The 25,270-nt window shown below is 34.7% G+C and overlaps 1 protein-coding gene across 1 annotated transcript in view; it reads left to right on the forward strand.

Annotated features, from left to right (window-relative positions):
- Positions 1-569: 569 nt before the first annotated feature.
- The window catches only part of LOC123684980 (carbonic anhydrase-related protein 10), a 348,197-nt gene continuing 323,496 nt past the window's right edge, over positions 570-25,270 (forward strand). The window contains exons 1-2 of the mRNA XM_045624525.1: positions 570-692; positions 3,719-3,903. Of these exons, the coding sequence (XP_045480481.1) occupies positions 3,849-3,903 (55 nt within the window). The 5' untranslated portion in view covers positions 570-692; positions 3,719-3,848. The remainder of the gene's footprint in view (positions 693-3,718; positions 3,904-25,270) is intronic.

The following is a 25,270-nucleotide window of genomic DNA, read 5'->3' on the forward strand; positions in this document are numbered from 1 at the left end:
AGAGTGGGTGCTTAATTTGCATATACCAGTTATAGTTTTCATTATGGATTAGGTGACAAACGAAAATTTTTGTGTTGCAAACAGTTACTAACTATGGACTTTCAAACTGAATTTCTTTTCTCGAAAAAAAAACGAAAAAATCGTGAAGTAAGCCCCTCAGCGAAATGCGATATATTCCTACCTATATCCTTGAGGTACAAACGAAAATTTTGGTATAACAAATAGTTTTCCACAAACGAATGCAAATAAAATTCTTCATTCTCGAAAAAGTGGATGCTAACTTCACGGACATCAGATCCGATCGAGTTGCAATTGTTACCTGGTATTCAGAAGTCACTTATGATATACTCTATTATACTCTCATCAGTTCCACCGCCAAACCGCGTCCGGGGTTCAAGTCTGAAGTGCCGGGAATCCTTCCCAAACTTCCACACGAGCCACAATCCTCGGCTCTCACCTCTTAGGTGGAGAGAAGATCATCCCACCGCAGGCGCCATGGCAGCGTCGGTGCAGCGCCGCCGTCCCCCCGTGGTTTCAAGCCGACGGGACGCCGTCCGTCACATGTTCTTCGGACGTCGCGACGGCCAAACGTCGGGTAGTCGGTCTTGAGCCTCACGCGGTTCCTCACGTGGTCATTTCGGAGTTCGTTATCGTTGTATACTATAGATTTGGATTTGGATGTTGCTAGGACTGTAAGTTGAGAGTTGATTCTTTGTATTGGTAGCTTCCGAGGTTTTTTGAATTTTATTAATTCAGAGACGAATTGAAAGGATAACAATAAAAGTTTTCATCTACCATGAATTAAAAATCATTTTTATTGTGATGATGAAGTTAAATATATATCGAATGGGAGACCCACTGAAGTTGACCATCAACATACACTTGTGATTCAAATGAAATGAGAAATAAGTCAAAAAATCTTCAAATTCGAATTTGGGAATATTCTATGATTATCTTATTTGTATATATGTTTCAATATGTTCAATAAATTGTTTATCTCGAACTCAGAATCTCTTATTTTTCATGAAACGTAATATATAATTGGAGAGTTATTAGTTCAGTACATCAAGATCAATTGCATTCAGAACTTTCCATTTATGGGAAAACTTTACTTTTGATAAACGTGATGGTATTGAGAAAATTATTGACTCTAGAACATAACCCTGTGGCATTCCGAATTCACAATAGAATGTCAGATTTCTTGTTATAAAATTCTGGCTTAAAACTTTCTTGCACCAAAAATGAATTTAATAAATGAACCTCTCAGTTATTAGATCTATAATGATATTGAATATTTCAATATATTATAAATCTTTTATAGTTGCAATATATCCTTCTGATTTATTCTGAAGTTATTAAAAAATTTTTCGAATGAAGCATTCAACTTGAAGGAAGTTATATTGAAAATATTCAGCGTTAGTATTTTTCGAAATCCCGAATGATTATGTTTGAAGGTTTCGATTCAAAACAATGTATCAAAGAAATTTTTATCTATTAGATCAACGAAATAATAAATCTATATATTTCTGTCAGAAACTAATACGTGAGCAACATATTTTCAGAAGGCGGATACAAAGTTCCTCTATGAATTTTGTAATTGATTTTCGTTCACATATTATATTCCATAAAAGCATATATGGTTATGAGAGAAAATTCTCGAAGAACCTCTATTCACTTATTTCTCAGAGGGTTTGAGAATATAGTGAATTTTCCTACACGGACTTCACCTTTTATATATGTCTTGCCATATCCACTAAATTCAGAGTTAATTCAACTACCGAGAGCGGTGAAATTTCGAGGAACTTACCCAATTTCCAAGTTGAAATTATGAGAATAATATATAAACGTTATAAACACATAAAGAATTTTAAATTCGAAACCAACAGCTTTTCATGTATCCCAAACTTCTTCATTCGTTAGATTTTCATGCAGCCTTGAATGTTTTTGCGACTTACAGCGATTGTAATATAAGAAATATTCAGTAATAAATAACATGTCGAAATTTATCGAATTTTTTAATGTTTTTGTAGGCTAAAGTCGGTAACTAAAGTTTTTTGTATATTCCTGTGTGTAACCTGTGATATCTTTTGAGTTTTGGTAGTAAAGTTTTATTCTGTTGTTTAGAATGAGATTGTGGTTTTATCAATTAGATAATATCTGATCATTCTTCTATATTCAATAATAGTATTTATACCGACTTGTTAGATTTTCATCACAATTTTCAAAATAGTTTTGATGTTTATCTTATTGCACCAAAAATATAAAGTCCCAGTGTTTTTTTACGTCCGTGCATTCTATTCTTTTTCCTGTCATGTTGGTTTGGAAAATTACACTATTGCAAGAAAATAATAATGTGTCAATTCCAATTTTCAATTTCATCATAAGTACTCCTCTTATTTCATATTCAGGTCTCAATATCTGATTTAATCTGGTCTTTTAGTTTATTTTGATTGACATAATTACATTTGTTATATCTGCCAATAGAAATTTGGCATCAGATGGTTTGATATGGCAGACAAGGGTACTTATATTTGAAAGACGACTAATTTTTAGAGGCGCATTGGTTTTCTGCATTGTTCAAATTATCAAATTAACAATTGATGAAATTAACTGTTTAGGTTGAATTGAAGTGTATGTGATACTGAAGTATTGAAATAAAAAGTTTTTGGGCTAGATGAAAGGCATTTGAATATTCGAGAGGAAATATAATTTGTTTGAATTTTTCTTATTACGCCTGTATATATAAAAGTGTGAGTAAAAGAGAAAGCTAGTATTAGTAAGAGCGCATTGAGTGTTGTTCATAATGAAATAGTAAGGTGATAGGAGTACCTAAGAGTTAGGCTGTAATAGATTGAGTAGATTGGGTAGATAGAAAACCGTGAATGTTTTTGCAAATTTAGTGTTATAAGTTTCTGAAATTACAACATCGTTGTCGAAACGTTCGTTTAGGGTTAGACTCGGTTCTTCAGATTCATTTTGAATCTTTGCGCAAATCGCACTTGCAGTTCAGAATAAACTCAATGATTTCTTTTCATGAAAGAATTTATAGTTTTAGTTTTTCATCATTTTGAGAATTGAAAGGTTCTTCAATTTCAGTAATGAATTTCCAAATTTTTTTCATCATCATGGAATTACCATTATTGCGGACACACAACTTTAAGCCAATTGTATTTTTCTCCTCAATTGGTAATATTTTCATTAATTCATATTCTGAATTTCAAAATTGAAATACACGCTAACGTATGAACTTTTTTCGAAGAACTTTGAGGATTCTTCCAAAAATTGAAAATATGGATCAGGCGATTTCCACATGGAATCAAAATGAATCTGCACTGAATAGTCTATTGAGAAAAGTAGTGTACACCATTAAAAGCTTGAATAGATTCTGTGGATCAGAGTTTGGCTATACCGAAACTTCACTAGATCACTATGGTCACTTGATACTCCAGATAAAACAATATTCAAATTGAATATGAAATATATTAATTTTTGTGAAATTTGAAATTTCAATAATGTTTGTTTCACCCTAAATTCATTCAAAATTGCTAACTATGGACGTCATTATTATTTAAAGGAACCGTCAATTTTCGTGCTATAAATTACATCCAACGGGTTCACCCACCTCTGCATTTCCTCCCTAAATCGTTAATCTTAAAAAAAAAATTACGAATCAATTTTTCGAACAATGGATTCCTCAACCCCCGTTTTATTGTTTCAGCAACTCATAGAAAATGAAGGGGGCGTGTGGCCTGATGTCATCCGTATTATTCTAGGACCGTTAATTGGTTTTTAATGACTGATTCCCCATTGAGATGCACTGAGCGAGACGACTTTTAAATTCCTTCAAAATGTTGCAAGGTTTATTGACGGGAGTTCTGGCGCTCAACTTCCTCCTCTATCCAGGTAAGTTTCTCATGGAGTTTATGCATAATTGATAAAAGTTCACTATATCGGATCGTACTTACCTTGAATGCGGCGTTCGGTTCGAGTCTTCTATAGGAGAGCAGAATACTTTCAGGGATAGAATTATCGGATACTGGATATCCTGCGCGATTTCGTTCAGCCAAAATAATCGCAGATGTATTACATAAGGTGGGTCTGCAGGGGGTCTGGACCCCACCAAAATAATTTCAAAAATACAGGATTATCATTCCACCGAAATTATTTTCATTTTTTTAAATTGAAGGGGGACACCTTCTATTTTATCGCATATGCAGGGGTATTTCTTAATTCATACCATCATTTGTATTTGTAAATTACCTAAGCTATCTTGTGTAGTCCTCATCTACCATTCCTCGGAAAAAATAACTGATCTATAAGAAATTTTGTATGAAATCAAATCTGTTTGATGGAATCGATTATTATGCATTATTATCTTTACGAATTTTAATCCCATCAGTTCATTGTGAAGAACAGTCCATTATTGTGGAGGACAATTTCATATCATATAAAAAATTTGTTGAGTGAGACTAAATGAAATGTGGATTAGATCAATGGATAATGAAATGGCTTAAAGAATCTGTTTCATCTCGATCGATCTATGCTATTGAAACTCTCGCTGAGAGTAATCAGGAATTATTGTTGCTAAATATTTTCGAAACATATTGACAACTCTACCTGTTACAAATGTACTGCGGAAAGATCTTACTCATACTTGAACACCTCAAAACATACCTATTTTAGGAACCTCACAGGTCATGAAAAACCAGAAGGCTCAATATAATATTGTGATATGGATCAGACTATATATTTTTTATGAATTGATTTAATTTTGTTAATTCTTTTTATCAATAAATCGAATTCTATACTGCTTGAAGAAGCAGTGTCAGATATACCATGAATAAATCCACAAAATTGAGAACATAGTTCATACCGCATAACGATTATTCAGTATGATAGTTGACAGAGCCGGCGCGAGCAATTTTGGCTCCTGAAGCAAAGAATTTCTTGGCACCCTTGCTGAAAAAGTATCAATAAATCCCACCACCCCCCCCTCAACAAAAAACATCATTTGCCTCGATGATAATTCGCCATTTTTGATTTCTCTAGCGTTTCTTTCTGAAGTCGTTTTCACTGGGTTTCCTTTTTTTTCGGACACTTTTACCTACAATGAATTCCTGGATTTCTTCGACGCCGATGAACAATGTGTAAGTTCTCACATTCACAGGACACTGCGTACGATCGATGAAATATTACCTATCACACCACAAGATACAAAGGGCGGTACGACATGCAAAGCTTTGAAAACTAAATGGGATTAAAAATATATGTTCCGCTAAAAAATTTAGCATTTATTAGTAGGTAACTAGTTTCGAATGCAGAATCGTAGGAATTTTCCATATGTTGAATGTGTAAACAACTTCCATGTAATTCGAAGTGTTGTTTTTCGACTTTGTGAAATAGATTCCATCCCGGAGTCCATCCCTCATTCTATTAGGGTAATAGGCAATGCTGATTATATTGGTTGGGTCGCCATGTGTTATTTATTGAACAGGCGGCTTAGTAAAAACGGTTTGAAAAAACGCAGCAACGCGGACCAACCTCATAGGGTTTCTAAGAAACAAGACTATATTTTTTCAGAAATATGAAAGGACGGCCACAAACTGGGCTAAATTGCCGCCCTTCGAAAAGAGGCGCCTGAAACAGTCGCTTCACTGTTTCACCCCTAACGCTGGCCCTGATAGTTGATATTAACAAATTCAATCATGTGAACTTTTGAATGTTTCTGATTTAGAAATCATATTATTGTACAATTATTGGTCGCAAACTCCGCAATATTTTTTTCAGTCTTATTGATATCTATAATCAAGTTATTCAATTATTCAAGTGACACCACTCGCCAAGCTTGAAACTACGTTCATTACATATTGCTGTGATATAAATATTGACAGGATACCTATTTCAATAAAATCCGGTAGATCATTGATAAACGATGAAATCGATATTTAAATTTGTAACTACTTTTTGAGCGCTTGTTTCCAGATATTTTTCGACTCACAGATGATGAATACGTGGTCAAATTCTATTCTGTCGAACGGAATAACCTCCTCAGTTATCACCGTTAGTCCATAGACGTTGGGTCAGGCAACCTTGACGGCCACCTGTTGAAACTTCAAACATGATTCCAGAAAAATTCTAAGCATTGTATATTTTTGAAATAATTGAAATAATAATGTTAATTTTAAACTCTTTAGAAATATAGACTGGATATCCTATTTGAAACACAGTTTATATTTTCATGAAACTCTACAGTATTATAGAGTTTATTGAATGTATTTTCATGAATAAACTCTCTTATTATTATTATTATTATTAAACAAAAAATTGATAGAAATATTTCATAAAATATCAGTTTGCTGAAAATTCAATTGAATTCATTGAATTCTACGTAAAAATGAATAAATAAAAATAAAAATAATAAACATAAGAATGAACAGACATAAAAAATTTTCAACTGAAAAAAATTAGTAGTTTCATTTCGAAAATGAACACCTGTTAACTATGTAACGGTGGTTGCTATGGAGTTGCGGATTTCGTTAATGAGTTTCTCATGAAAACTTGCCCTCAGAAACTGACATCAGTTCCCGCCTATTGTGTTGACGAATGAAGTTGAATTTCTGAAGAATAAATATGCTTTTATTGGCAAGACCTAAGACTCTAGAGTGAAGTGTTATACCTAAATACAGTTATATGATCTACAATGGTTCGATTGGCATATAAGTTATAGATCATTCAAAAAAACCTGACTTCAATCTTGTGTTCTCCTTATTCATTTTTCAATAGATAGAAATGTACCACCATAAACCACTCACATTGTAGCGTAAAATGTTGTAATTATGAAGTCCATTCACAAATAGATCGAACAAGATCGACAAGATCTTCGTATTCTCTCCATATTGAGTAGACGTGTCTTTTGGTGCTCCTTATGATATTTATCGAGGCGAATAATTGATCGAGGTTTTCAAGTTGTTTTGAATCGGAAAATAATCTTGTTGATTATTTTTCAAGACAGACGAAATATTCATTTAAAAACAGTAAATGTTCCAGTGAAAACCACCTACGCTGATTATTATATTTTACGGCAAATTGTGTAAACAAGAACAATTTTGCTGAATTCTGAATATGCCAACCAGTGGCGCACTCAAGAAGTGTTTCCCACAAAGTAAATCAGATGAAATGGAAATGAACTGTGATAAATGTGAAAACAAATTGGAGGACTTCGTCGTGTTATGCGATGGATTATGCAAGCGGAGATTTCATCCTAATTGTGCCAATTTAACGGATGATGCGTGGACAACGATATCAGATGCTACAAATGCAAAATGGTACTGTAATCAGTGCCTGTTGTACATCGAATTGATTTTGAAAAATGGTATAAACATAGCTGAAATAAAAAAACTATTTGAAGAAAAAATTGTTGATATTGAAAACAAGTTAACTGCTACAAAACATGCTAAGCAGAATGCGAAAACAAAAACTTATGCGCAAGCTACGGGAGAGGTGTTGGTGATAAAACCTAAACGAAAGCAGGAAAGTTCAATTACTAAAGAAGCCCTAATGAAATCTTGCAACCCTGCTACCTTAGAGGTAGGAATAACCCAAGTTAAAAACATCAAAGAAGGTGGAATCCTGATCAAATGCAACAGCAAAGAAGAAGTTGAAAAAATAAGATCTGCAACTGAGAAGAAATTAAAAAGAAGTTACGATATAAGACTGCCAAACCAAATAAATCCAAGGATTAAAATAGTAGGAATAGAGGAAGATATGGATAAAGAAACAATTGAGGAAATGATTAGATGCCTTATCAAAGAACATCACCTTTTAGATGTGAAAATAATCAAGAAGATGAGAACTAGATATATGGCCATAGCAGAATGCGATCCTTCGTGTTTTAGTCTTCTTGCCGAGAGTGGAAAATTGAGTATAGGATGGTCCAGATGCAGTGTGTATGAATATGTACCAGTATTCAGATGCTACAAATGTGGAAATTTTGATCACAAGGCCAGTGAGTGCACAGAAGAAGATAGATGCCTACTTTGTACGTCAGTAAGTCACAAAACTGAAAATTGTAATGAGAAAGTCAAGTGTCATAATTGTGTATTAATGAATGAAAAGTTTTCACTAAAATTGAATGTAGAACATAATATATTTGATTTGAATTGTTCAGTATATTTAAGGAAAGTTGAGAAATAAATTAGATTTACTTGAAATATTTCTGATGGATGAGGAAATTGATGTACTTTGTCTTACAGAACATCATTTAACAGAGGAACTGTCAGGGTATATATCTTTAAATGGCTATAAACTAAGTAGTATATTTTGTAGAATTCTGAAAAGTTGTGGTGGTAGTGCCATATTCTGTAAAGAATCTTTAATAAACAATGTTAAAGAATTAAAAAAGATAAAGGAAATGTCAACTGAAAATATAGTAGAAATAAGTGCAATCGAGGTATATTTGACTAACAAAAAACTGTATATTATCTCTATATATCGCCCTCCTCACGGTGAGATATCTCCATTTCTCAGGTCATTGGAAATTATTCTAAATTCAGTCTGCAGAAACGCCAATAATGAGATCATAATTTGTGGAGATCTAAATATCGATAACCTAGGCGACGCTACTGCTAAGAGGGAACTAACAGATGTACTATCATCTTTCAACATTTCTAAATTGATAAATACTGAAACGAGGGTCGCAAAAAATTCAAAAACAGGTATAGATTATATTTGTGTAAATAATTCAGGAAATGTTTTGAAATGCAATGTTATTTTTAATGGGTTATCTGATCATTCTGCACAAATCTTAACCATAAGCGAAAATATTAATAAACCTGTATTGACGCAGTATGCTAGGTCATTCACGGAACAAAATCATCATAGATTTCGATCTTATTTATTAAAAGAAACTTGGAGTGAAGTTTTCACATGTCTGGAGGTAAATGAAGCGTTTTCGAATTTTGTTGAAACTATGAGATATTACACGGATATAACATTTCCACTCAGAAAATACGAGCCAAATCTACACAACAACAAAAAATCTTGGATAACACCTGGCATTCGCACGTCATCAAAACACTTGAAAAGAATATACCGTGAATTATTAGACAGCAACTATGACGATAATAAACTAAATTACTATAGAAATTACAAAAGAATTTATTCCAAAGTTATTAATGAAGCAAAAAAGAGGCAGAATATCAGCATATTTCAACAAACTGAAAATAAATCAAAAGCGGCTTGGAAGGTCATCAGCAGTAATATTTCACATAAAAGTAACAAAAATCGTAAAGTAAATAAAATAAGAATAGAAAATCACACTATTTCGGAAACAAAGGATATTGTCAACTATTTTAATGACTATTTCGTGAATATTCCAGTCGAATTGAATGAAAAACTGCCGCAAACGCCTACTAATTGTGATTTGCCCTCAAGGTTGACTCATTCAATGTTTCTTACGCCAGTAGATGATAAAATTGTCAGGGATGTACTGAAAAATCTAAAAAATTCGAATAGCGTTGGAGTGGATGGTATAAATACGGAAGTTTTGAAAAGATGCGCAGATTTGATTGCCCACCCATTGGCATACCTCATAAATTTGATGTTGGATCGAGGTGTATTTCCGGAGATTCTTAAATTGGCGAAAATTGTTCCAATCTATAAAAAGGGAGATACAGAAAAAGTTGAAAATTTTAGACCTATAGTTTTACTGTCCGTCATATCTAAGATAGTTGAAAGAATTCTTTTCGATAAAATAATTTCATTCCTGACCAGTAACAATATCCTTCACAGTGCGCAACATGGATTCCTGAAAAATAGATCAACAACTACAGCCATTCACGACTTTTTGAGCAAACTGTATGACAGTGTAGGTAATAACATGAAAACTCTAGGAATATTCATGGACTTGAGTAAAGCTTTCGACCTGGTTAATCATGAATTGCTTCTCGAAAAATTGATAGCCTATGGATTAAGAGGACAAGTAAATAATTTGCTGAGATCCTACTTGACCAACAGAGCCCAGGTAGTGGAAATAGATGGTGTAAGATCTAAAGAAAAAAATATAGAGTTCGGTGTTCCTCAGGGTTCTGTATTGGGACCCCTATTGTTTTTACTATTTGTAAATGACCTACCAGATATAGATGAGAGAAATTCGATTGAAATGTTTGTCGATGATATCAGTTACCTATGTAGCCATAAAAATAAAAAAGAACTCATAATGTATGCACAAAAAATGTTAGATGGATTCGTTAAATGGTTTAAAGATAATAGATTGTACCTAAACATAGAAAAAACGGTATTTATCAACTTTACCCCTCGAACTAAACTCAGCATGGAATCATTTCTGATAAAAATTAATAGTAAAAGTATACACCAGGTTTCAGAAGCTAAATTCTTGGGGGTATGGCTTGAGAACAACTTGGGATGGAAAAGCCATACTAGTACTGTATGTAAGAGCTTGGCATCTTCTTGCTATGCTTTGTATAGATTAAGGGAATTAACTAATGCGAATGTATTAATGACCTATTATTGTTCTCATTTTTATTCCAGAATAAAATATGGTATCATTTTCTGGGGATGTTCCTCTCTTAGTTTAAGAGTGTTTAAACTCCAAAAGCGAGCTGTACGCATAATAGCAGGTGTTCAAAGATATACTCCATGTAGGAACATATTTATTGAGTATAGATTGCTTACAGTACCCTGTATTTATATTTTGGAAACTCTTGTATTTGTTAAATCTAATTTGGATAAATTTCAGAGGAATAGCGATTATCATAAGTATTACACACGGCATTGTGAGAAATTTTGTATACCTAGGCATAATCTCAGTATTTGTGAACAGAATCCAGCTTACTTCGGTATATTACTATACAATAAGCTACCAAACTCCATTGGAGAACTGAAAAATATTTCTGCATTCAAAAAAAGCGTGAGAAATATGTTACTCGATAAATGTTATTATCATGTTAATGACTTCTTAAATGATAGTGAATTTAATTAATTGTGTACCACCTATGATATAATTGTTCAATGACTTGTCCTATATTGAATGTTCTCAATCTAAAGGATTAATAAAGATTACTTACTTACTTACTTACTTACTTACCCAAATAACGAGTGATTCACAAATCCTCATCCCTCAAAGCGCAATAATCAAGCGAGGCATTCATATAAAGAACGATTTCCCAGAACTCAAAAAGCCCCCTTCCCAATAAAGAAATATTGAAAATAACAACGCCAATCTCCAATCCCCTTGTTACCGAGAACCCGCCTCTGCTATAAAAATATGAGGCTCAAAGACATCACCATGACGCTTTTCACGCCAAAGACATCTAGACGAGCGTGGCTCAAGAGTCAACACATTTAATAAAAGTTAAACTTTGCTCGCAGATAATCTACTCGCACTTCTGTGAGGATTTATTTCTGGAATTCCCTGATATTCTTCGCTTGACACCCGGTCTTTTTCTCCCCACATCTTTTTGTGTTTGGATTGTACGCCCCGAGTCTGATCTGTCAAGCTGAGTTCTCGACTTGTCCTGTACCTCTTTGATTTGACGTCGCTCGATATTAAATAAATCTCATGGCGGGACTTTTGATATTTCAATATGAGGGCTTTTTTCATATCTGTTTTTCTTGTCTACCCGGGTCGGGATATCTGAAATTGATTTATAACAATAGGGGGTAGGGAGGGGGGATGTCTAGGTTATTCTATGGAATTTCTGATGAATTTTCCGATCGTTGCTTATTCCGGGTATCTTCTTCGAGGTGATTGGAGGAAGACTGTGAAAGGAAATGATTTTTGTTGCTTCGACAGGGGAGGGCTATGCGAATTCTTGACCTGGTGTGATTTAATTTCGAGGTAGTGACGTTTGTCAATTGTTGGAGTGAGAAGGGTAATATTGAGGGGAATTTATTGAGGGTCATTCGAGAGTTCAAAGTTTACCGATTCTTCTATGCCTCGGTGGGATCCCTCAGAAGCTTAGTGTAAATGAATGGCACATATGAGATTGTTAGAGAGAATAGGAATATGGCGTAAAAAGTTTTTACGACTTTTTTATTACTGGTGCTATAAACAAGAAACAAAAACATTGTATGGAGTGTTCAAAATTCGTTGTCTTGTGAAGGAGCTTCAGAACTTCTTTGAACTAAAAAAAAATGAATACCACATTGTCGGGCTCGATTTTTGAGAGAATAGACTTGGTCAAAACCGCAACCTCATAAAGTCTGTTTTCAAACTATAACAAAAAATTGGAAAATAGGGTGAAATGAAAAGTTATCTTCATACCTTCTTCATTATTGGGGATATTCACATGAAACAAAAACATCCTACAGGAAGTTTCTTCAGCAGAATCCATTGGTGTAATACTTTTTCTTATTGCCATTAGTTTTGAAGTTAAAATACGAACTTGTGTATTTTCAAATGTAAACCATAACAATTTCTGTAACAAATTAAATCGTTTAATTATTCCATTTTCAAAATTTTTTAACAAGATATATAAATTTCTTATCAGACTATAAAAAATCATCAAAACTTTCAGTTTTACACTGTGAATCAACCTAGTGGCTATCTATAATGATAGGCTAACTTCAAATGATTGAAATATTTGGTGGCCAATAAGGTCTCCGGATTCAACATCGTTAGATGTTATCTTTCGGTCATATTTATCAATTCGAAAATATTGAAATATTGAAAAGATCTAACGGTTTTGGATTCTGGGACCTTGGGGGCCACCGAATTTTTCAATGTTCTGAAGTTCACAGATTATTATAGATAGACACTTGATTTGCCGAGTGAAACTGAAAAAATTGATGATTTTTATAGTTTGATGAAAAATTTCTTTCTCATATTTATATTTTTGAGAGGGGAAAAATAAAACAATTTTATTCATTATAGAAATTATTACGTTTTACATTCAACTTCAAAACTAATCGCAATAAAAAATAAATGATTATTCTTATGGGTTCTACTGAAAAAAGTGTCTGTAGGATGTTTTTGTTTTATGTTGATAGCTACAATAATAAAGAAGTAATGAGAATATTTCATTTCACGCCATTTTTCAATTTTCTTTTTTAGCTTAAAAACAGTTCTCATCGAATCAATTCCTTCAAAAATCGAGCCCTTAAATGTGCCACTCACCATTTGCTAGCTCAAAGGGGTTCTGAGACCCCCTCACTAGACAACGAATTTGGGACACCTGATACAGGGAGGCAAATTCCGATGTTTTAGCTATACAACTTTTGAATCAGAGGGACTAGACAAAATCTGATACCCCATCCTCATACGCTGTTTTTTTGAGAAACTTACAATGGTAATATTCATTTTTGGTCACCCTTCTTTTGTTTTCGAGTTATAAGTGAAAATTGGAAAAATGGTAATATCAAAATAACTTTTTATCTCCGCTAATATTGATGAAAAAACTCCCAAGTTTTTTTTCATCAGTATAATTTAATTGATTCAATTCAATCATCAGGTAATTCAAATTATACTTTTTAGGAAGAATCCAGTGGCGTGCTCGTCTTTTTAGCAGGATTTTCAATTACGAAGCTATGACCCAAAGTTGTTTTTTTAAATGAGAACACATGAGTTCTGTGCCAATTTTGGAAAGCTTAATTCTTACTGATTTCAAAAATAAACGACATCGTACGATTTGTAATCAATATGAATAATGGAAAATGTTCGAAAAACTTTTGTCATCTAAGAGTCTCAATATTTCCATGCACTCAACTGTTAACTGGTACGAAGGTTCAGATAATCATTTTTCTCAATGGATTTAGCTTTCAAAAAAACACAAAAAATAGTAAACGGAATGGAAAATTCCACAAAGTGCGTGCATACACAATGGATTACCCACTCCGAACGGTTTCTTCTTTCCTCAAGTTATGGTCTCTCGGTAAAATCAAAATGAACAGAGTACATGAAATCATCAATGTACTTTAGATGCACGTTACATCAGCCTGGAGTAATTTCGAATTCACCTTTATGGAAATTCCGCCGAACTTCAAAGGTTTCACTCGTTAACTATACTCTTTCATATCACTCCGATACCGCATATATGTTGGCCAATTTTTTTTTTGCTACGCATCACGATGGGTATCTCTTGTAATCAGACGGTTTCGATATGGAAATGGATTGTGCAACGTCAGATGGTTTCAGTTCGATTGGAATGGCGCTTTGTTCAAGGTCAATTATCGGTAAGAACGTATTTCAAAGGGATGGGTACGACGAGGCAAAACTGGAAAAAATTTCTATGAAACTTGATTCGCTTGGTCAAAGCAATATTTTAACGAGATTCGAAAAAAAGAGATTCTCAGTTTAGATAACATTAAATGTTTTGATAGGTAGCTTAGAAACAGTTTTTCAGAACAGTGAACGTTCAATGTTTTGTTTTGTTGCCTACTTAACAAAGGAATCGTTTATCATATTGGCAAACCTGAAAAGCAAGGAAAAAGAAAATTGGACAAGCTCTCAGGAGAAGTGCTAATCGTAGACACGTGTTTCGGGCTTTCGGTCCTCATTTGTACGGTGAAAAAGTGTTAGATGAGCAACACTTGAAGGAAAACAACAAACAAACAGTCCACAACAGAAGCCAACCGTCCATTTGTGGTTTCCGCAGCAAGACCCAAGGGGTTTTCGGGCAACAACCAACATCACCACGTGGGTAGCTATAGCTACCTGCGTGAAACACCAGTCCTGTTGATGATATGTGAAAATATGTTTTTCTTCAAGTGTTGCTCATATAACACTTTTTCACCGCACTGATGAGGGCAGAAAGCCCGAAACACGTCTCTACGGTTAGCATTTCTCCTGAGGTCTTGTCTAATTTTTTTTCTTGCTTTATAATAATACCCTCGTTGATTTTTTCACAAACCTGAAAAGCCCAAGGGATCCTTGACTTTCACTTTGTGAGCATTCAGAACAGATCTGCCTAGAAGTTTAGTCTTGAAATGGCCAATTCTAGAAATTTTCAGTGTATAAGTGTTCATCTGTTTCCATGTTCGGTTTGCAGAGTCTGCAAAATTCAAATGCTCACAGGCTTATGTAGTTAGTACTCTTATCGACAATGTTCCATCCAGTGGCGTTGCTAGACGTCTTATGGTGCTCCTTTCTGAGGCGACAGAAAGCTTAAAATCTAGCGAAAGTTTTACTCTGCATGTCCATATCACAAGTCCACCTACTTGTTCATTTCCCTCAATACTATTAAACCTATACTTTTAACTGAGTCAATTTTTTTGCTTCTATTGCAGTACTACTAGTGTTCTTCAGCATAACCTGACTGGGCATTGTAATGTTCTTTGAGACACTAGTCCTCATATATTTCTGCCTGCAAAAAGAGACTTTCTGGCCTAGGGGCATGGATAACGTGAATTTGGACGGAATTCACAACACTTCGATGACACTTATGACCATTTGTACAGAGTATTCCCATTATCAGCATTATGTCCGAAAGTTAGGTAGCTTATATCCTACTGATTCAGTTTGTACTTGCAACTGAGTAGGAGTTAACTAATCAGCTTGTCAAGTCAAGGCCAACAGATATTTTGGTGCCCGCAAATTTTAAATTGTTTCTTGTTAATGTTTGGGTTCAAAATACTAAAAAGCCCTCAGATTTTGTCTGTCACACCTATTCCATGAGGCAAGTTCCTTGATCGAAAAGTGGCCCTTCAAAGCGAGAAAAAGGATCCTTTTTGTTTGCCCACGTTATGTGATTGCGAAACATAATCTCGGTCAAAATAATCATATTTGAAATAAGGTAACTTCGTTCACTTTAATTCTATACACAGAAGACTTCTTGATCTCTTTGTCAACAGTATTTCAATATTTCCAAATGCAAGCAATAAAGGGACACCCTAAGAAACGTGGCAGCATCGCATAAAAGTAAGCTTTCTCTAAAAAACAGTAGAATTATTTTTATGGCACCGGAGCAAGTTTCTAGCTCTCTTCAAGGGCGACTTTCTGATTAAGCGTTTTTCATTAAATTGTGCCTTTTCGCATGGATTGTGGAACTGGTCCTAAGCATTTTTCATTTCTAAATCATATGTATTTTACGTTGTAACCATTCCTATTGTCAGTCCAAGAAAAAAACATGGATTGAGTAGTTATTTAGAGAAACACATGGATTTAAGTATTCATAACAAAATTCACATATATTCGAAAACTTTAATTAAAGAATTTGCTTCTTTAAAATTTCCTATCGTGACATTTACTAGGGTAGTTTTGCTGACAGCCATCATGTGGATCTTCCATAGTTTTATTGTCCTGATAGACTCTTTTCCACTGTTATTCACTATTATCACAATTTCAGTGAAGTGGTGTGTTTTATTTTCCTTGCTTATTCCTGGAAATTTGTCTGATAATTGCCAAAACTTGAGCTTTCGCAGCTTACTTCATCGACTCAAACTTTATATGTAAATGAGAAAAGAATATATTTTCTCACGAAACAATTACAATTTGTATTTCTTGAATCATGACATATCTTGAAGTCGACTTCCTGTTAATCCAGTCTTCATTTTAAGCTCTGCTGTTCCAAAGGCATAAAAAAAAGGGTATTTCGTCTATCCAATCTGCTGTCTGAGGAGGAAGTTTACTATTATTGAATCAACACAAATTGCCATTGAAGATTTGCATCTTTATATTTTTTTTGCAAAAATTGTGCAATTGTTTCATATTATATTATTATTATATGTATATTCATGAATGATCCGTATGATAGAATCATATTGTCACCGTTATGTAGAAAAAAATATTTGAAATTACGTTCAAACTGTCAATAAAAAGGGACGATCATAATTCATAATATGTATCGTCTTCTGTCAAACATTTTCTTGTTTCTTTATATTGTTACAGAATACGAGGTAATTTTCTTAGATTCAGGTATAATTCCTGCTATATATTTGCCCTATCAGATTTTTTTTCTAATTATGAAATTTCTATTTGGGTCGTTGAAGATTTATTTTCGTCTATTATCAAAACTAACATCAATCAACCTGTATGTCGAAAATAAAAACTGATAAAAAAATCTGGTTGCGTTTTTGAAATCAACACATCAAAATCAGTGGTTTGTTTTACGGCATCGAACTTTTTTCCTATTAGCCTATGTAATCATAATGTTATGTAATCCATAACAGTCGATTCATCCAATCCGAATATCCACACACTATCAAAATTCATTAGTAGAAAAGTAATCCATTATTGTGATTCATTTTTCATCTGGATGATATATCGACAGTTTGTTCAGGCGACAGGTAGGGGATGCGTTTGATGAGCGAATAAAAACAATGACGTACCTTGTTCCCTCTTTTTGTCGTTTTCAATCAGCTTATGGTTTGAACTCGAACAGTTTGAACGGTTAAGATCGATAACGTCACGATTCATCAATTTTACTCCTATCTCAATGCCAAGCTGAACCGATTCTATGTCATAATCGTCTGGGACATTTGGTGTTCGAGGAAAATACGTTAGTTCAGCTTGAAAATAGATAGTGAAGTTCGTCATCAGGGCACCGTGATACTCGTGAATATTCAATAGGAAACGCTAGTTACCGGAACAAAGTGCTGTATCTCTTTCTTGCAATGTTTATACAGGGGGTAGGGGTAATTTGGAAAAGTTATAAATAATAAATGTAATGAAATACTGTCTTTTTTATTTGTTATTATAAAATAGTCATCCATAATGTTTCGATCTTCAACTATCTAGGTACAGAAAAATTATTCTGATCACTAACCGAAACTTCCAAATAGGATATTTCTATAGTTTACGGGTAAAGTCTACAAGGAAGCTAAATACTCATCAAACCATTATAGGAACTAAAATAGGGTAGACCACCAATCCTGGTTCAAAATTCTGAATTACAGACATAGTTATGAAATGATAAAACTATGTTTGGGAAACGAGAGATCAAAAATTTGAGTAATTTCAGTAACTCTAAACCGCGTATCAATTTACCTTTTTTTCCTGTCTATTTTATCATAAAATTCATCCAAACTAGTACCATCGAAATGCTAAAATGCAGGTCTACATAATTCAAAGAGTGTGTACGGGGTGATATTTTTAAGTTGAAGCAGTCAAAAATCTCGCAAAGTGAACATCTTACGGAAAAAAGTTTCGAATGAAAGGTTGATAGTTTTGAGGGGGAATTCCAATTATGCCAGACCCTCTATTATTTAATTACCCCTTTGGGAGTATGGAGGTCAACTTTGGAATTTCTAATGTTAACTCCTTTTTTTCATTGCTGATTCGTATTCTATGTCAAAAAATATGAGAGTTTCGTACGAAGAATTTCTAACGAATCGCCACAGATAGCTCTATAATTAAGTTTGAATTACAGTGACTTTATAAACCACAATGGCAACGATCGTGGTCCCGTTTTTGATTGGCTGAGCCTAAATATGGCGGCTTTTTGTTTACATTCTACATTTACCTGATTTTTGGGATCTATTCAAACTGTAAAGCCCATTTTATTTAGTCACTGTAGTATTCTTCAGTTGAATAAATTTCTTCTATACACAAGCAAATATCATCAGGCCCAATAATTTTGATTTTGACGTGTGTCAGTTCAGTTCAGTGAATTGTATTCTTAAGTTTTATGGTTCTATGTCCCAATTCGCCATTTTTAGGCTCAATTCGAACGAATTGTCGCTACCATGTTTGATTAAGTCACTATAGTTTGAATTACAGTGACTTAATAAAACACAGTGGCAACAGTTCCTTCGAATTGAGCCTAAAAATGGCGAATGGGTACATACAATCCTCGAACTTAAGAATACAGTTGAATGAACTGAACGGACACACGTCAAAATCAAAATTATTGGGCCCGATAATATTTGATTGTTTATAAAGATTATTTATTCACCTGAAAAATACTACTTAATGAAATGGGCCTTACATTTTGAATAAGTCCCAAAAACTCCCAAAGAAAGACGGAGTTTTCTACTATATTCCAATTAATCTTTTTCCAATTGGTACATCTTTATTGATTGATAGGAAGAAATTTCGCCATTTTGAAATGACAGTACATGTAATGAAAAAAAAAAACAGTTCACCAGAAAAAGTCCAAACTTTCTGTGAACGATTATTGGAGTGACTACGTTAAAGCCGTTCAAACGGGAAATTCAAACTCGAATACAAAGCAGTAACGACGCTTGCTTTCAAAAACAGGGGTGGCCAAGGGGGCCGGATTTTTTTTGTGGTGGTCAAAGTGAAGAGAAATTATAGTTCAGCTATTATCTTGTAATTATTTTAGCCTCAGTTTTTCAAATTTTAAGGGAAGGCAACAGGAATATCCCCCCCCCCCCCTTAACGTCGCCAATGATACAAAGCCATCTTTGTGAAAATTTTTGGAAAATTGTATTTTTTGTCGTAGAATACGAAACATAAAACCAGGGGTTCTCATTTGAAATCCCAAAGTTGACCTCCGTACCCCCACAAGGGGGAATTAAATGGGAGAGTTTCTGGCATAACCAAAAACTGAACCAAAAACTAAAAAAAAAAACATTTCAGAAATTTTCGAATAACTCGAACAGAATCCAAGATATAGTGAAATATTTGAAACAGTCCATTTTGAAAAACGTCTTGTGATATATCAGATATATGATCCCCTTCCTGATATTTTATTATATCGATAATGAGATCAGGGACCCGGGAAGATTTTTTCTTTTAGTCTTTCAAGGGCTTACGTAATAGGATCTAAATGCGAAAATAATACTGAAGAAATCATTCATTTTGAATTAAACCACTTTAATATCATTCAGTATGTCATTCTCCCCCATCTCAATCTTAAAGGTCCCCACACTCATCACATCCCCTCCTCCTTGAACACACAAAAGAATCGATGTTCAATTAATGAACTTTCCCTTTCTCATTTCGACCTGTACCAAACATACTCGTACCTCTCGAGGTGTTTCCTTTATTCCCCGAAAAAGAAAACCTCATACTACGATCCAGACGAAAAACCCACACGTCGATCTGTAACTTTCCGCGTCGAGAAAATATCGAGGGTACTTCGGGTAACCCCCCTGCGAGCAATTAGTTCCGCCGGGATGGTCCCTTTGTGAGAATTCCGTTGTAAGGGACCCGGGTAAAATAAGCCGTGAAGTAATTTTCCGAGATCGGGGGAATTAGAAGTTGGCACAACAATTAAATATCTCTACAGCCGTTCTATCGGCGCCCAACTTGGACTTTAATTCTTCTTTAAACTACTTTCCGATATCTCATTTTCGGGGACTCGTCTAGGTAGGTGTTGATACTTCAAACGGAAACTTGAAAATGGGCGTCTTGAGGCCCCAGAAATTGTTATTATAGACCTGGTTCATAAAGGACTGCTGTTCGGGAATGGTTGGAGGAAGTTGGATTCAATTCCGTTCGATTGGTTAACGTGGAAATTTCCGAAGGAAGTGCAGGAGCTGGATGCACGGCTCTAACTTTCTTTGTGGAATTTTGTACGTTGAATATTAATGATGATTAGCCTTAGCTTGCAACATTGCAACAAAATAAATTGAAAATTGAAATTGATTGATTTGATAATTTATTATTGTACTGCTTCAAACCTAACTAATTGGTAGTTGATCATGATTGAAACAAGTTTTATAGTTTTATGTCTTTCTCATTACCAAAAAGTATCCACCAAAACATGAAATATTCAAGAAAGGAACTAATAACTACATAACATTCTTAACCTTTCAATATCACACTCGAACCAAAAAAAAATGTAAAACTTGAAACTGCAATAGAAACTATAAAACCAAACATGCAATTACAGGAATTTAAATGTCACATCAGCCCTAAATCGAATAAAACCCATCATAAAAACCGAAGAAATTTGAAATTCATACTTCGGTATAATGAGAGAAAAAGTAGATCATAGTCTTTTCAGATTATAACTTAATATTGCCGTCGAACGAATGAATAAAATATGATCGTTCTTATTCAATGATAAAATTCAACCAAATACAAATGTATATCAGTAGTTTATGAGGTCACATGTTCCTTGCAACATGGACAGATTGTATCTAATGATCACCTTTTTCTCAGAATTAGCAACAAAAAAGTTATACATTATTGATAATATTCAAAAATATTACACGTGTTCAAATGATAACTGAAATCCTGGATATTTTGCATAACGGTCACAATTCGTTTTTCCCCTTCGCCCAACTTTATAGCCTTTTTTGGTTTTTATTACCTTTCTTGTACTTGAATCCATATAAATATTTTGTATCTGAAGATGATCTTGGAATAAGTTCGAAACTGCGCGGTTACTCATTTGAATATTTGATTGTTTTGGTAGTTTAATCAGATACAGATAACAAAGTGAGAAACTTGTTTTAATTGAGTATTGTGTCTATTTGAATGATGCGCAATGTAAGTTTCGAATAAACTGAATTCAACTGAAGGATTTATCCATATAGAATTGGATATTTATATTTCAGGAATGGATGGGAAAGCACACTATAGACATGATTTGAACGACTTTATTGTATCTCAAAATATTCTCCTCGATGAACACATTTCCAATAAAAACAATTTTTCAACTCATAAGCAGGTAGCTCCACAACTTGCATTTTGAAGGGATCAACAGCCTCTTCTTGTGATAAAAATCACTCGCTATGCAATTAATGAATGAATAAATAATTAATACATGTACTACCATTCAAAACTATGATTTGGATGAGTGAGAAACATCGCATTCAAAAAATATACATTAAATAACCTTCCTGGTAGGGATAGTTTTCTTCATAAAACCTATGGAATGTGCAAGATAGACCATTTTCGGATACAACGCACAGGAAAATATACTAATTACTGTTATAGGGTTACCATGCACTGCCACCTTGAGGTCTATTGTAACCCCAACAGAGGTGATCTCACCACTGGAACATCTACAGCTCGTCTTTAAGTTCAAGAGTACTAAAACTCCAGTATCTAGGATGTTACATTCTGTCTCCTAAAAGTTTCTGGCTAAATCATTTTTTGCGGTGATTTCCAATGACAAGGCATTTTGTGACCAGGACACCAGGAGTTTCTTCCTCTCGTTAAGGACCTCCTAAAAATACTTTCGAAGGTGAACTTTGAGATCTGTAGGTCCTTTGATAATGGTTCGGGGCAAGCATGATGTCACGGTCAGTGATCGGACGCAAGCTGTCCTAACCTTAACTCAAGACTGGAGTCTCCGAGAAGGTTTCAAGATCAACCCCAAAAAGACAATACTAGTGTCATTCACCAGGATGAAAAAATTCTGTCTCAAGGCTTTGAAAGTGAACCTCAATTAATAACTTGGTGTTATATTCAACCAAAAATAATCTTGGAATCCACACCTCAAGGCTGTGATCAGTAAGAGCCAGAGAGCTCTATTCGCATACCAGTAAATTTTCGAAAAGATATGAGGGTTGAATCGTGAAAGGACGAACTTGAAAATCCATTGTTAGGCCAAATATAAGGTATGCAGCTCTCATTTGGTGGCCAAGAGCTAGTGACGGGGCTACTAGACCTGGAAAAACAACAACGTATAGCGGGTCTGTCTATCTCAGCAGCATCACGCTCTTGCCCAAATGTTGTCGTGCAAGTAGGACCTGCCTCCTCAAGATATCTTTCTGGAAAGTGAGGTGGACTGATGGGCTCTCAGGGTGGAAAAAGGGCTTGAACTGAAAAATGGCGACTCTCATTTGATGCTTCCTGAGGTTTGAATGCCATGAAGAAAGCCAATGACGAGGTGTTGCGTGTTCTTACCAATTGAAAAATAATTTATGATCTTACAGTATTGAAATATCATCGCTGGAAGATACCACTAGAGTATATATCTAACGGTTTCTTATCATCCTCCTCTCGAAATCCTTTTTTATGGGTGCAGTTTTTCCTACCACAGAAGAGTTCCGGAACATTAGAAGACGTTTGATTGAAATTAGTATATTGTACAACAAGTGGAAAGTTCAACTTTCCTCAAGAGTGTGGAAAGGGCTTTCTCCACATGTTGCACACTATACTTTTCCTATGGAAAGTAGCATATTCTCAATAGCTTACTCAATTTCAATTGCTCATACTGTGAGAAATATTCCATACGGCACTTTGCCCACACCTAGCTTGGTTCACCAATAAAATTGGACTTTTGGGAAGTGGTTTCTATGAAAACGCAATTAATTAAGAGATACTGTCAACGAAGGCTATTTTGAATTGAACTTAAATCATTTAAATTTGTGCAGTTGTAGGAAAAGTGAAGTGTCCAACAGGTGGACAAAGTCATTTTCTCACTCATGTGTTTGCGGCACTTGCCTTTCAGGCTCGTGCTAAAAATTTCCACACTCGTGAGAAAAGTTGGACTATCCTCACTGGTTGCACATTAAAATATTACCTACAACTGCATGAATTTAAATAATTCAAGTACTATACCTAATTCAATTCAAAATGACTTTCGGTTAGAGTATCTTTCATTTCTTACGTTTCCATAGAAACGACTTCTCAAAAGCCCAATTTCAGTTATTCACATGACAAATGTGACGTTTGGAATAATATTTCTCACAGCATGAGCAATACATAGTTTTGAAAGTAAGTGAGCTATGAAGAATACCGCTACTTTCCATAGAAGTTGTAGGAAAATAAGTACCTTACTATTCGTGAGTCAACTGAGAAATTCTTAGTCCAAACTACGATACTTTCGTGTTAGAATATCGAAGTTAACTCAACAGTTTTCACACCAATTTTGAGTCCACCATTCCATTAAATTCAGCAAGGACCTTGTAACGAATCTTTCACATCAGATAAGTCATATTCGATGTACAACGCTCATGGCGATGCTTTTACCCTTTTCGTCATTCGCGATGCATCGGTTATGCATGGAAAACCCATAAAATGGGGCATTTTCCGGTTCGCGAATATCTCATGTTCGGCGTTTCACGACCGAACCGATTTTTCTGGCGGCCCATGTTGCCAATTCTTATTTACATCCCTGACATGATTAATGGCAACGGTTCCAGCGCGTCAGAACTGTGGATTTATCCGCGGTTTCGGCAGTATTTCAGAGAAATATGTCCCCTCCTGCCCGACTGTGACATCCTGACCAATTTGTTAGATTGAATTCTGACTTATCTGGCGAAGTATACGTGTGCGGGTCACGCCCGGTATCTGATGGGATTGAAATTCGACATATTGATGAACAGATATCAACGGTCCGGGTCGTTAAATGGATGTGACGGTGACGTAATCCCTAAAAAAAAGGGTAATCTAAATTGGAATGCTATCTCGCTGGTGATCCAGACTAGGTTTGGAGAGAACGTTAGATTGACTCGGTCTTTACTTGATGAAAATCCATTGAATTCTAAATAAAATAAAAGTTATTCTATTTCCTGAATTAGAGGTACCAACAGAATTCAGAAATTCTCGCTTTGTTTTCAAAATACAGGTTTTTTAAGTTAGATTTCTTCAAGTATATTTCTCGTGGCATCTGCACTTCATAAAATGGTCCGAATTTTTTTTTGTCATTACCAATGGTTGTTTGGAGAAATATAAAAAAAACTTTGATCTAACAATGAACTTTCATTGTTTGCAGTTTTATCGTATCGTATCTGTATCTCTAAAACAAAGTTGTATGCCAATCTTTATACGACTTTTTTTCTTGAAATCATCTCAGGAGGCGTTCAATTTTATTTGTACTTACTTTCAATTTAGAAACACTATGTGTAAATAACGAGGAGTGAGAACTATTCACATTAGAAATGGAATATTTTGTTGGGTGATTATTTTCTTTATAGTTTATATCGAACAGCTCTGAACTAGATGAAATTTTCCAGACCTTCCAATTTTGTGGTGTAGATTACGCATCCGAAGTCAACGGACTCTGATCTCTTAGAAAAAAAAAGAAATCCAAAAGAAAATCAAAAAATATGTACTCACTAGGTCACTTTTAAAATCATCGAAAATCATTTCTAACCTAACCTAACCTTTTGTTTTTGAATGGAGGGAAATCCACCTTAACACCTGTCGGCACCTGTTGGGTAGCGTGAGGGTCTCCTGAAGGGCAAACTCACTTAAAACCTCCATTACACCCCCACCGAATCCGTACAGAAAGCTTTCAAGGACGGCTCACCGAGGGTTTGGTACTCTACAGCGGAATGCCCTTCTTGTTTCAAGCTGTCCTGCCCTAGTAGAGTGTGAGATAGGGCAGGAACGATTCCTTGAAGGTGGTAGAGTAATTCAACAGGTAGCCTAAAAAGCGTGAGGCTGCTATCCATCAATGAGCTCCCTCATTCCATGGTTTTCCTCATAGCTCTGATTACGAAACTCAAG

Source organism: Harmonia axyridis, chromosome 7 (genome assembly GCF_914767665.1).
Source record: "Harmonia axyridis chromosome 7, icHarAxyr1.1, whole genome shotgun sequence".
Taxonomy (NCBI): domain Eukaryota; kingdom Metazoa; phylum Arthropoda; class Insecta; order Coleoptera; family Coccinellidae; genus Harmonia; species Harmonia axyridis.